The sequence below is a fragment of the Anomaloglossus baeobatrachus genome, chromosome 3 (assembly GCF_048569485.1).
Source record: "Anomaloglossus baeobatrachus isolate aAnoBae1 chromosome 3, aAnoBae1.hap1, whole genome shotgun sequence".
NCBI classification, from domain to species: domain Eukaryota; kingdom Metazoa; phylum Chordata; class Amphibia; order Anura; family Aromobatidae; genus Anomaloglossus; species Anomaloglossus baeobatrachus.
In genome coordinates, this window is record NC_134355.1 from 408,177,665 (window position 1) to 408,191,150 (window position 13,486).

The 13,486-nt window shown below is 40.6% G+C and overlaps 1 protein-coding gene across 2 annotated transcripts in view; it reads right to left on the minus strand.

Annotated features, from left to right (window-relative positions):
- Window positions 1-13,486, minus strand: part of MLIP (muscular LMNA interacting protein) — a 551,953-nt gene that overhangs the window by 94,251 nt on the left and 444,216 nt on the right. For both annotated transcript variants that reach the window (XM_075340299.1, XM_075340300.1), the window contains exon 12: window positions 9,197-9,319. In XM_075340299.1, coding sequence (XP_075196414.1) covers window positions 9,209-9,319 — 111 coding nt within the window. In that variant the 3' untranslated portion in view covers window positions 9,197-9,208. The remainder of the gene's footprint in view (window positions 1-9,196; window positions 9,320-13,486) is intronic.

The following is a 13,486-nucleotide window of genomic DNA, read 5'->3' on the forward strand; positions in this document are numbered from 1 at the left end:
AATAATCTGGCAAGGCGGGCAAATGCCCATTGGAGTGTAGCCTCTGAACTTCAAATTGGGACACTGGCCCTTTAAAACTGGTGCACAGAGGCCCTGACAGCAGCCACTGTATGCACCAGTCCCCGGGATCCTTTTCATGGCGGGCTTTTCCTATGTGCAGCCATTGCAGTGGCACAATTCGCCAAACATCAGATGGGGGACCACAGGGAGAGATGATGTTACTTTGCAGGTCCACACAGACATCAGGAGGAAGACTGCAGGGGTGACTTCCTCCTCCCTCTATCTATCTCTTTATCTGTCTATCATCCATTTTTCGAATATATTATGTACTACATATACCCAAACCTGTAGTGAATATATACATATATATATATATATATATATATATATATATATACATACACATATATATATATATATACACATATATATATATATATATATATATATATATATATATATATATATATGTGTATATATATATATATATATTTATATATATATATAGTTAATACAAAGGATCTGCACTCCAAATCTTCTGAAATATTTTTGTAGTTTATTCCATCATATCATACAGGCGTAAATTTATGCCTGTATGATATGATGATATAAACTACAAAAATATTTCAGAAGATTTGGAGTGCCGGTCCATTTTTTTTCCTATTAATATACACTCTGCACCCCATCTTGACAGAAAAAAACAAATGTAGAAATATTTGCTAATTATTTTTTTTTAACAAGAGAAACTGAAATATCACATGGCCATAAGTATTCAGACCCTTTGCTCAGACACTCATATTTAAGTTACATGCTGTCCATTTCCTTGTGATCCTACTTGAGATGGTTCTACTGATTCATTGGAGTCCAGCTGTGTTTATTTAAACTGATAGGACTTTATTTAGAAAGGCACACACCTGTCTATATAAGAGTTCACAGTGCATGCCACACCATATGAGAATCATGAAGTCAACGAAACTGCCCAAGGAGCTCAGAGACAGAATTGTGGCAAGGCACAGATCTGGCCAAGGTTACAAAAGAATTTTTGCAATACTCAAGGTCCCTGAGAGCACAGTGGCCGCTATAATCCTTAAATGGAAGAAGTTTGGGACCACCAGAACTCTTCCTTGGCCTGGCCATCCACCTAAACTGAGCAATCGTGAGAGAAGAGCCCTGGTGAGAGAGGTAAAAGAGAACCCCAAGATCACTGTGGCTGAGCTCCTGAGATGCAGTTGGGAGATGGGAGAAAGTTGCACAAAGTCAACTATCACTGCAGTCCTCCACCAGTTGGGCCTTTATGGCAGAGTGGCTCGACAAAAGCCTCTCCTCAGTGCAAAACATTTAAAAGCCCGCATAGAGTTTGCAAAGAAACACATAAAGGACTCCCAGACTATGAGAAATAAGATTCTCAGATTTGATGAGCCGAAGATAGAACTTTTTGGTGATAATTCTAAGTGGTATGTTTGGAGAAAACCAGGTAGCTCATCACAGTGAAATGGTTAAAAATGAAGGAAAGATGAATGTGGCCAAGTACAGAGATATCCTGGCAGAAAACCTCTTCCAGAGTGCGCTTTACCTCAGACATGGCCGAAGGTTCACCTTCCAACAAGACAATGACCCTAAGTACACAGCTAAAATAACAAAGGGGTGGCTTCAGAATAACTCTGTGACCATTCTTGACTGGCCTAGCCAGTGCCCTGACATAAACGCAATTGAGAATCTCTGGAGAGACCTGAAAATGGCTGTCCACCCACGTTCACCATCCAACTTGACAGAACAGGAGAGGATCTGCAAAGAAGAATGGCAGAGGATCCTCAAATGTATTTGTGAAAAACTTGTTGTGTCATTCCCAAGAAGACTCATGGCTGTACCAGCACAAAAAGGTGCCTCTACTCAATACTAAGTAAAGGGTCTGAATACTTATGACCATGTGATATTTCAGTGTTCCTTTTTTATAAAATTTGAAAAAATTTCTACATTTCTGTTTTTTTCTGTCAAGATGGGGTGCGGAGTGTACATTAGTGAGAAACAAATTTAATCTGACAAATGGCTGCAATGAAACAAAGAGTGAAAAATTTAAAGGGGTCTGAATACTTTCCGTACCCACTGTATATGACATAATGATATCAGACGTCTATTTATCTATCTAGTGTCTATTGTAGCTAAGCCATTCCATTGTAGCTCTTACAGTGTATTTAGGGTTGTTGTCCTGCTACACTCCAGTCTGAAGTCATTAAGAACTTCTAGCAGATTTTCCTCCCAGGATTTCTCTGTGTTTAGCTCCAGCAATCTTCCCATTAACTCTAACCAGCTTCCCTGTTCCTGCTGAAGAAAAGCATCCCCACAGCATGATGCTGCCACCACCATGTTTGATGGTGGGGATGGTGTTTTCAGGGTGATGTGCAGAGAACCACTCTACTTGTCTGTGTAGGAAATCATCCAAGACATGCCTTTAAGGAGGGAAGTCTGAGTTTGCTGCGAGATCGAGAACAACTTGCCAAAAGACGAGTCAACTACTGGTACCCCGAAGGAAGCGGACATAGGAGAGGGTACTTAAGGAAGTTGGGAATATACAATAAAAGAAGGAGATGCTCCAAAAGACTCTCTAATGTGGTTGTAGGAAATCTTCACCCAGGGAAGTAATTGCACCTAATGACCCTGATAAGTAATGATAACTTGGCATAGATAAGTCACGAGACTGTGATTTACCCATTCCACTTGTCCATTAGTGTGAGAATAGTGCATGGAGAAGAAATCCAGCTGGACATTCAGCAGCTTGCAAAAGGCTCTCCAAACTATAGAATTCAACTGGACCCCTTGATCTGAGAAAATAGGGAGACGGAGACCAGGGAGAAACACATGTTAAAAGAACTGTGTGGTGAGCTTGGGAGCAGAGGAAAGACTGACCAGGGGAATGAATTGAGTCATCATGGAGATGCAAATGGTGTTGCAGCCTTGAGTGAGGTGTTGGTACATGATGAAATTCATGCCATGGAATTGAAGGGACTGGTAGAGGTTGAAGGGGACCAGCAGGATTGTTCCTGGGAGACTTGTTTTCAGTTTACTGTGGACAGGCTGGTACAAAGTCCTCAGCATCCTTGGCAACTTACGGTTACCAGAAGTGGTGAGCAATCAACCCAGTAGACTTACAAATACCCACATGATCAGCCAGTTTGGATATGTGTCTCCAGAACAGAATTCTCCTCCTCCTAACAGTAAGATTAAACCTATGTCTTTCCTGAGATAGAGGGGATGGAGTCTACTACTTTTTCCACCCTATTTTACACAAATTGGAGCTAGTGATAGATCAGTAACATAGAACTGCTGTTCACTAACTATAGAGAATATTTGTAAGCTATGTGCTGCAGTTTTACTTTATTTCCTCCTCCTGCTTTCGAGTGGTTGCTTGCTATTCACTCTTACATTAATGAATCATTAGAATAAAACTGTGGAAATAGAAAGCGCAATAGGGTCTTACCCGGTATATACCGAGAGAAGTGGAAGATTTACACTCGCCTCAAGGAGTTGTGCCAGTCACAACTCCTGTATATGCATGTGGTATTTAGGTGAATTCTGCTGCAGCCTCTGTGGTAGATAACAGAGAGTAATGGAGAAGAGGTTTTATGACGCGCTATTCACCAGGCACAAGGAGTAGAAGATATTCAATGTTCCTTTATTGTAGCTTGTGTCTACTCGTTTCAGGAGCTCTGCTCCCTTCATCAGGACATAATAACAAAAATGTTCATACAGTTTTTTTCATGTATTTAGAGTCTATGACGGCTGAAAAGCAGCACAGGCCAGTGTCTAATTCCCGGGTGGTACGGACAGTTAAGGCTCTCCATACCTCTATCCATGCAAACTAACCGTATAGGCTAACCGGTTCTAGTACAATAAAAATTCTGATAATCCCTAAATCAATTATTTTATTTATTTATATATTTTTTATATACTTCCTTGTAATTTAACCCATAATATTCAGTTTTTAACATTTTATAACATGTTTTTATAGCAACGTCTATCTTTTTTCATGAAATCCTTTCTCTTTTGGTGTTTTTTAATGTTTTCCTGTTATATGCGTCATTGCAGCCCACCAATTTTTTTATTTTGAGGGCGTCTCTTATGTTCTTGTTTTTCTCCTTCTCTTGTATTTATGCTGCAATCTGTGAATCAGCAGCACATATGTTATTTTTGTGCTGTATGTCCTGATGAAGGGAGCTGAGCTCCTGAAACGCGTAGACACAAGCTACAATAAAGGTACATTGAATATCTTCTCATCCTTGTGCCTGGTGAATAGTGTGGCATAAAACCCCTTCTCGATTACTCTCTATTAATGAATCATGAGAGAGCATTGTGAAACTAGATCACACAGAACTACATTGTGTATTAGAGGCAGCTTTATCATTTACAATGTTATTCAGTCAAGGGAAGCATAGTCCCCAGCAGCAATTAAACTGTGTTTTTCTCTGAAGTGTTTCAAAGTTAAATATACAATATATCACAAAAGTAAGTACACCCCTTACATTTTTGTAAATAGTTTATTATATCATTGCATGGAACAACACTGAAGATATGACACTTTGGTACAAAGTAAAGTAGTCAGTGTACAGCTTTTATAACAGTGTAAATGTGATGTGCCCTCTAAATAATTAAATTGTTGGCAAAAAAGTGAGTACATCCGTGAGTCAAAATGGCCAAATTGTGTCTAAAGTGTCAATTTCTTGTGTGACCACCTTTATTTTCAACCACTGCCTTAACTCTTTTGGGTATGGAGTTCACAAGAGCTTCACAGGAGCCATTGCAATCCTCTTCCACTCCTCCATGACATCACGGGGCTGGTGGGTGTTACAGATCTTGTGCTCCTCCACCTTCCATTTGAGGATGTCCCACAAATGGTCAAAAGGGTTTAGGTGTGGAAACAAAGCTCCTTTATCCTCAGTTTCTTTAGCAAGGCATTGGTTATCTTTGAGGTGTGTTTGGGGTGATATCATGCTGGAATACAGCCCTGTGGTCCAGTTTCTGAAAGAAGGGGATCATGCTCTGCTTCAGTATGTCACAGTATATGTTGGCATGCATGGTTCCCTCAATGAACTGTAGCTCTCCACAGCTGGCAGCACTCATGCAGCCCCAAACCATGGCGTTCCCACCACCATGCTTGACTGTAGGCAAGACACACTTGTCTTTGTACTCTTCACTTGGTTGCCACCATAAGCTTGTCACCATCTGAATCAAAAAAGTGTATTTTGGTTTCATCATAAAACAGGACAGAGTTTCAGTAAATCATGTCCTTAGTCTGCTTGTCTTCAGCAAACTATTTCTGGGCTACCCTTCTTTCTGTTGTGACAGCCATGCAAAATGCAAAAAATTTGATGCAGTGTGTGGCATATAGACTGAGTGCTGACAGGCTAACCCTCGCCCTCCTTTAAAGCCTGCAGCAATGCTGTCAGTACTCATCATCTATTTTGAAAAGACAACCTCTTGATGTGGCATGTGAACTCAACTTGTTTGGTTAACAAGGGCAAAGCCTGTCCTGAGTGAACATGCCTTGTTAAAACACTGTATGATCGTATCCACCTTGCTGCAGCTCAGTTTCAGAGTGCTAGCAATCTTCTTATAGGCTAGGCAAGAATTTTTTGCCATAAAGTGCGAAGTTGAACTTCCAGTGACCAGGATGAGAGAGTGTGTGAACGATAATACAAAGTTTAACACACCTGCTCCCCATTCACCCCTGAAAACTTGTAACATTAATGAGTCACATGATATCGGGAAGGAAAATGGCTAAATGGGCATAATTTGGTCATTTTCACCTAGGGGTGTACTCACTTTTGTTGCCAGCGGTTTTGACATTAATGTGTGTTGAGTTATTTAGAGATCACACCAAATTTAAACTGTTATACAAGCTGTACAGGACTGCTTAACATTGTATCAAAGTGTCATATCTTCAGTGTTGTCCCACGAAAAGAAATCCAGTGGAACCTTGGCTTACGAGAACAATCCGTTCTGGGAGTGTGCTTGTTAACCAAGTTACTCGTCTAGCAAAGCAAAATTTCCCATACGAAATAATGGAAGCTCAGACAATTCATTCAACAAGTTGTGCAATGTCCCCTATTGTGCCATTCTACACATGCACAAAAACGCACAAACACACACACACACATACACTATGCTCACCTTACCCTCTGTTCCCTAGCCGGCGTCCTGGTTCTTGTAGTCCGCAGGTACAAGATGTGTATCTGATAACCATCGCGATGATGCAGGAGCTTCCGCTGTCAGCGTCCGTGTCATACGCAGGAGCCGCTTGCCTCTGATTGGTCAGCGCGCTACCTTTGAGGAAGAGCTGACAGCGGAAGTCACTCCATTGTCGCGATGGTTACCCGATACACATACTGTACCTGCGGACTACAAGAACCAGGAGGCCGGCGAGGGAATGGAAAGTAAGGTGAGCATAATATTTATGTGTGCGTGTTTGTGCATATGTGTGTGTATGTTTGTTTGGTCTTCAAGAGCGGGTCAGAACGCAGTGAAAGTACAGAACCGGAAGTGTGTGCGGTGAGTATTTGCTCGTACAGCAAAGATTGCTCAAACTGAGTTACAAATTTACAGCAAGCTTTGCTCGTATAGTGAAATACTTGCACACCAAGTTACTCGTAAACCGAGGATCCACTGTAATAAAATATTTACAAATATGTGAAGGGTGTACTCGCTTTCGTGTTAAACTGTATATGGCTAAAGTCATGCAGTCAGTGTCTGATACATAGTGCCCGTTGATTGGGTACTATTTATCAGCTGTCAAGTTTCCTTTAAAGAATATTGACATTATTTGCAATTTTTTTTTGCATATCATAGTAAGCATACAATGATGTTACAAATGTAAATAAGTCAAATATCAATAATTAAAAAACATTAAGGGTATGTGCGCATGTGTGCGTTCTATTCCGCAGTGTTTAAGTCACTGCATGTGCGTTTCAAAACTCAGCCGAAAAGCATTGTGCATGCAGAATTCATGCGGAATTCATGCGTTCTGGATGCTTTCTCTGCCATAGACAGAGTGGGAAAAGCATCCGGAACGCACAAAAGAAGTGACATGTTGCTTTTTAGAACGCAGCGTTTTGGCAAAATATTTCAGCAGCCGAAACGCTGCATTCTAAAATGCAACATGCGGATGGAATTTACACAATCTTCATAGATTGTGCTGGGGACGCTGGACGCATACTGTTATGCTGCGGTGCAAAACGCAGCGTAAAGCATGAAAAAAGAATAGGTGCGCACATAGCCTAAAAGAAAAAATAAAACTATAAAAGATTAAAATTAATATTAAAGATTGTTAACAAAACTATGATGCTTATGAACCAGATATTAAATGTTTCTGAATATGCCAGTCAAAGTTTTATTGTGTTATTCTTCCTAGTTTCCAAGCATTACCTTCTTAAGTTGCTTTTTTAGTAAAATGAGATTAGGTAATAACTTTTCATTAACCTCATGTAGCAACATTGAAGTAATTATATATGAACTGTGTTAATGGAACGTCTAACGTTACTAGATGGAACCTTTATAGGATTGAATCACCCGAAGGTTGCAAGAAGTTTCCATTAACAAATCATTAATTAATTCTTTAAAAGCGCTGTATTACAGAATACTTATCACCCCGCTACCAATTGTATGCACGTTTATGCATTAAGTTCAATATTTTTACTGTTTATTTGAATACAATACATCTCTGATTCAACTGAACAAGCGTTACAGTATTACATGTTTAATAATCTTAAGTAGAATAATGGCTTTAGACAGCTTTAGGCAGCTAAGGAATTATATTAAGATAACAATATATTTAAAACCCAATGCCAAGTGTAATTCATCAGTTTATTTTATTACAATCCATTGTGTATTCCATTTAAAGTTAGAGATGGTAAAATTGGAGAACATATTTGACTTCTGGAAAATAATAGTTGTCAGCACCATAAAGAAAGTAACTAGAGATGAGCAAATCTTTAGAAAGTCTAATGTGCAAAGTTTGACACAACTCTTTGAAAAGAGGTCTCCTAGGATTGTATCCAAACCTTTCTGTAGCAATAGTGACATCAAGGTCAAAGAGATGTTAAAGTAACAACCTTAGAAATGGATGGCAACAGCCCTTTCAACAACACAATGAAATACTTCATATTTAAATAAATAAATAAATAAATAGTCGAAAATTATCCCTTTTAGTCATTTCTGATCAGGCAGAGTATTCTGTGCCGAACACTGACTCAAACGGACCATGTTGTTGTTAGATGTTATATTATTCTGCTGTGATTGAGACAAGTTATTTGCTATATACCCATAACGCCCTCCTCTTGCTCCACATCAATATGTTTGCCGAAGGCATGGAGGCCACTTGTGGTACTACTGTCTGGTTGACTGGGGCCAATGGTGGTGATGGTGCTTCTGCTAGCAATACCCAAATTCCTAGCCATGGAATAGATTTTAGATTGCGGGCAGGCGTGTGACAGAACATTATGGGCATGCGTGCAGCAGAAGAGTGCGGGCGTGCGTGTGGCAGAACATTGCGGGCGTGCGTGCAGCAGAACAACATTGCGGGTGTGCGTGTGGCAGAGCATTGTGGGCGTGCGTGTGGTAGAACATTGCAGGCTTACGTGCAGTAGAACATTTCAGGCTTGCATGCGATAGAACATTGCAGCAGAGCATTGCCGGCATGCTTGCAGCAGAGCATTGCGGGTGGGTGTGAGTGCAGCAGAGCATTGATGGTATGGGACGTGCAGAGCACTATGTGGGGAGCACTATGTAGCTGTCCTTATTAGATATTAGGATCACCTTGCGGTCATCAACAATATAGCTCAGCACTGTGATCCTAAACTTCATTCTCTCTTATCCTTTTGGAAACACCCAGAAGGGGAGGAGAGGTGAAATCACACACAGGAGAGCAGATTCTGCCCACTTTTATTGCAGTTGTAATGTGAGCTAGTTCTACAGTAGGATTTCAGCAGCTGCTCCCCCTAGTGTTTAAGAGTGGAAAATATCAAACTTTTAATTTTTTTTTTTATATTTTTCTCAATTAAAAACAAATAACAATATTAAAATAAAAAATTAAAACATTAATACATTACATTTTTTCAGTTATTGATTTTTTTTGGGACAACACCTTCCCTTAAACATAACTTTCTATCAAATTTCTAAGGACCAATATTAACACTTTCAAACTCACCTGGAGACCCAGTTATTCTCTTTTATATGGAGGCATGGAGAAATGCTGGAACAAATTTGGATAAAATTTTCTGTCCTTGTTATCTATTGCTGACATTGGCCTTATTACTCCGGGCCTTGTGGTCTGCAAAAAATGTAAATGTTTAATTATTTTCGATGATACAAATTTATCTAATGCCTGTCATAAATTGTTTGACATTTTCAATTTTGCTGCAAATGTATGCTTTTGTTATCAGAGGGCATTGTTAATAGTTTCCCTTTAGGATATGCCTAAAGGGATGAGCTATCCTTTGGATAAATCTCCAATATAAGACTGCTAGGAGTCTGAAACCCATTACCAACCAATCACTTGGTGTGATGGAAAGAAGAGAGCCCCGGCTCTGTACCTTGTCCTTGTTTGTTGGCCTCTACTGGGTACTGTAGATCAGCATCTATTGAACAGAATAGGAGCTGATCTGCAAGAGGCCTCTAAAAAGCAAATGTAGCAGTGTTGGTCTGCACTGCTGGTCTGATTAGATCTGGCTGTTGCTGGAGGTAATAAAAATTGGTTAGTTTGGGAGCTAGGGATTGGACATGTGCTCTATGTTAATGACCTATTCCTAAAAGCCCCATACATATTAGATAAATCAGATATACCCACCAATATTGACCAGACTGACTTAAGGGCCCGTTACACACTACGATATATCTAACAATATGTCGTCGGGGTCACATCGGTAGTGACGCATATCCGGCATCGTTTGACATATCGTAGCGTGTGGCAGCTATGAGCGACTGTGATTAAGCAAAAATACTCACCTTATCGTTGCTCGTTGACACATCGCTCATTTTCAAAAAATCGAATGTCCTTCTGTGCGCCGGTTGTTCTTTGTTCTCGAAGCAGCACACATCGCTCCGTGTGACACCCCGGGAACGATGAACTGCAGCTTACCTGCGTCCCGCCGGCAATGCGGAAGGAAGAAGGTGGGCGGGATGTTATGTCCTGCTCAACTCCGCCCCTCTGCTTCTATTGGGCAGCCGCTGTGTGACGTCGCTGTGATACCGAACGTCCCTTCCCCTTCAGGAAGAGGAGGTTCGCCGCCCACAGCGAGGTCGTTCGGGAGGTAACTAATTGCCCGTAATGCACAAACGATGGGGGCAGGTGCGATCGCACATGCGAATGCACAATAAATCGACACGTGTAAAGCGACCTTAACTATGTAATTTTTATGGGGGCCTGACAGATTATGTTTTGGAGTACAAACATTACGAGCTACAATTCAATCGTTTGATCCTTTTACTGCTTTTGAGGACACTTCCATGTGATTCTGGTAATGCTTAAAACCATAGAGGGAACAGGAGAACTCACCTGAACCAAGCAGAGTTGGAAAAACTTATTTAAGTACAGTTGAACTCTACTCAAATGTTTGCTAAAATCTGAATTATCCCGAATGTAGCTTTTTTTTTAGAAATATGGTTTCACACAGATGGAGGAGGGTTGGACACAATTTTGCTGAACTGTAGAGGGGCCACTAAAATAAAAACAATTCTAAAACCAAACTGCACAGCTGAACTTGGTGATGCAGCAACATCATAATGTCAGGACCTCTAGGCTAGGACCTGCAGGAGTGACTAGGCCCAGATTCCTAAGCACATGCATGTCAAAAGATCACACTGCCATCAATATGTGCACTGTGGCCTTTTAACATGACTCTAGGCTGGGATGTCTGGCCCAGCATGAAGATACCTGAAGTTTCAGCATAGTGAAAAGTAGTAAGAAAGAGTGCTGAGGACCATATTGCGGACATTGAGCAGCAGAGGTGAGCAATTTTGATGTGTATTGATTGTCTTTTTTCTAGAACATATTTATTATGCTCTGACGTGTCTCTAGACCAGGGGTGTGCAATCAACTTTCCTAAGGGGCTACATGAGAGACTATGACTGATGTGAAGGGCCAAACCAATAAAATTAAATTAATTCTGCTCAATATTAATATTAACATATTTATTATTTATATAAATATTCATTGTATTATTTAATATTAGGTGAAACTAAGTATGCTGACATCCCTTCATGTACAGTAGGAGCCCACACACAGCCCCCCAATACACAGCATGAGTCATCACATAGCTCCCTACATACTTTATAAGCCCTTACATAGCTCTACATACAGTTAGGTCCAGAAATATTTGGACAGTGACACAATTTTCGCGAGTTGGGCTCTGCATGCCACCACATTGGATTTGAAATGAAACCTCTACAACAGAATTCAAGTGCAGATTGTAACGTTTAATTTGAAGGTTTGAACAAAAATATCTAATAGAAATTGTAGGAATTGTACACATTTCTTTACAAACACTCCACATTTAGGAGGTCAAAAGTAATTGGACAAATAAACCAAACCCAAACAAAATATTTTTATTTTCAATATTTTGTTGTGAATCCTTTGGAGGCAATCACTGCCTTAAGTCTGGAACCCATGGACATCACCAAATGCTGGGTTTTCTCCTTCTTAATGCTTTGCCAGGCCTTTACACTCGCAGCCTTCAGGTCTTGCTTGTTTGTGGGTCTTTCCGTCTTAAGTCTGGATTTGAGCAAGTGCAATGCATGCTCAATTGGGTTAAGATCTGGTGATTGACTTGGCCATTGCAGAATGTTCCACTTTTTTGCACTCATGAACTCCTGGGTAGCTTTGGCTGTATGCTTTGGGTCATTGTCCATCTGTACTATGAAGCGCCGTCCGATCAACTTTGCGGCATTTGGCTGAATCTGGGCTGAAAGTATATCCCGGTACACTTCAGAATTCATCCGGCTACTCTTGTCTGCTGTTATGTCATCAATAAACACAAGTGACCCAGTGCCATTGAAAGCCATGCATGCCCATGCCATCACGTTGCCTCCACCATGTTTTACAGAGGATGTGGTGTGCCTTGGATCATGTGCCATTCCCTTTCTTCTCCAAACTTTTTTCTTCCCATCATTCTGGTACAGGTTGATCTTTGTCTCATCTGTCCATAGAATACTTTTCCAGAACTGAGCTGGCTTCATGAGGTGTTTTTCAGCAAATTTAACTCTGGCCTGTCTATTTTTGGAATTGATGAATGGTTTGCATCTAGATGTGAACCCTTTGTATTTACTTTCCTGGAGTCTTCTCTTTACTGTTGACTTAGAGACAGATACACCTACTTCACTGAGAGTGTTCTGGACTTCAGTTGATGTTGTGAACGGGTTCTTCTTCACCAAAGAAAGTATGCGGCGATCATCCACCACTGTTGTCATCCGTGGACGCCCAGGCCTTTTTGAGTTCCCAAGCTTACCAGTCAATTCCTTTTTTCTCAGAATGTACCCGACTGTTGATTTTGCTACTCCAAGCATGTCTGCTATCTCTCTGATGGATTTTTTCTTTTTTTTCAGCCTCAGGATGTTCTGCTTCACCTCAATTGAGAGTTCCTTAGACCGCATGTTGTCTGGTCACAGCAACAGCTTCCAAATGCAAAACCACACACCTGTAATCAACCCCAGACCTTTTAAGTACTTCATTGATTACAGGTTAACGAGGGAGACGCCTTCTAGAGTTAATTGCAGCCCTTAGAGTCCCTTGTCCAATTACTTTTGGTCCCTTGAAAAAGAGGAGGCTATGCATTACAGAGCTATGATTCCTAAACCCTTTCTCCGATTTGGATGTGAAAACTCTCATATTGCAGCTGGGAGTGTGCACTTTCAGCCCATATTATATATATAATTGTATTTCTGAACATGTTTTTGTAAACAGCTAAAATAACAAAACTTGTGTCACTGTCCAAATATTTCTGGACCTAACTGTATACACATATACCATAAGAACCTACATACAACCCCCTATATACAGTGTGAGCTCTCACACAGCCCACTACATACAGTCTAAGCCCCCACATAATCTCTATATACAATATAAGCCCCAGCATAGCCCTTAATATACATTATGAACGCCCACATACCACTCTAAACAGTTGAGCCCCCATAGCTCTTCTATATACAGTGTGAGCCTCCCCATAGCCCCTCTATACAGAGTGTGAGCCCCCACATAGCCCTATATACAGTATGAACTCCAAAATAACCCCTATACACAGTATTAGCCCCTACAGTCTACTATATACAGTTTTAGTCTGCACATACTCTCCTAAATACCAGCATGAGCTCTTACATGACTTCCTAAATACATTATGAGCTCAACATAGGCTTCTATATACAGCATGAGGCCCCACATAGCCTGCTATATACAGCAGAAATCCCTATATAGCCTCCTATATACAGAATGAGACCCCATATAGCT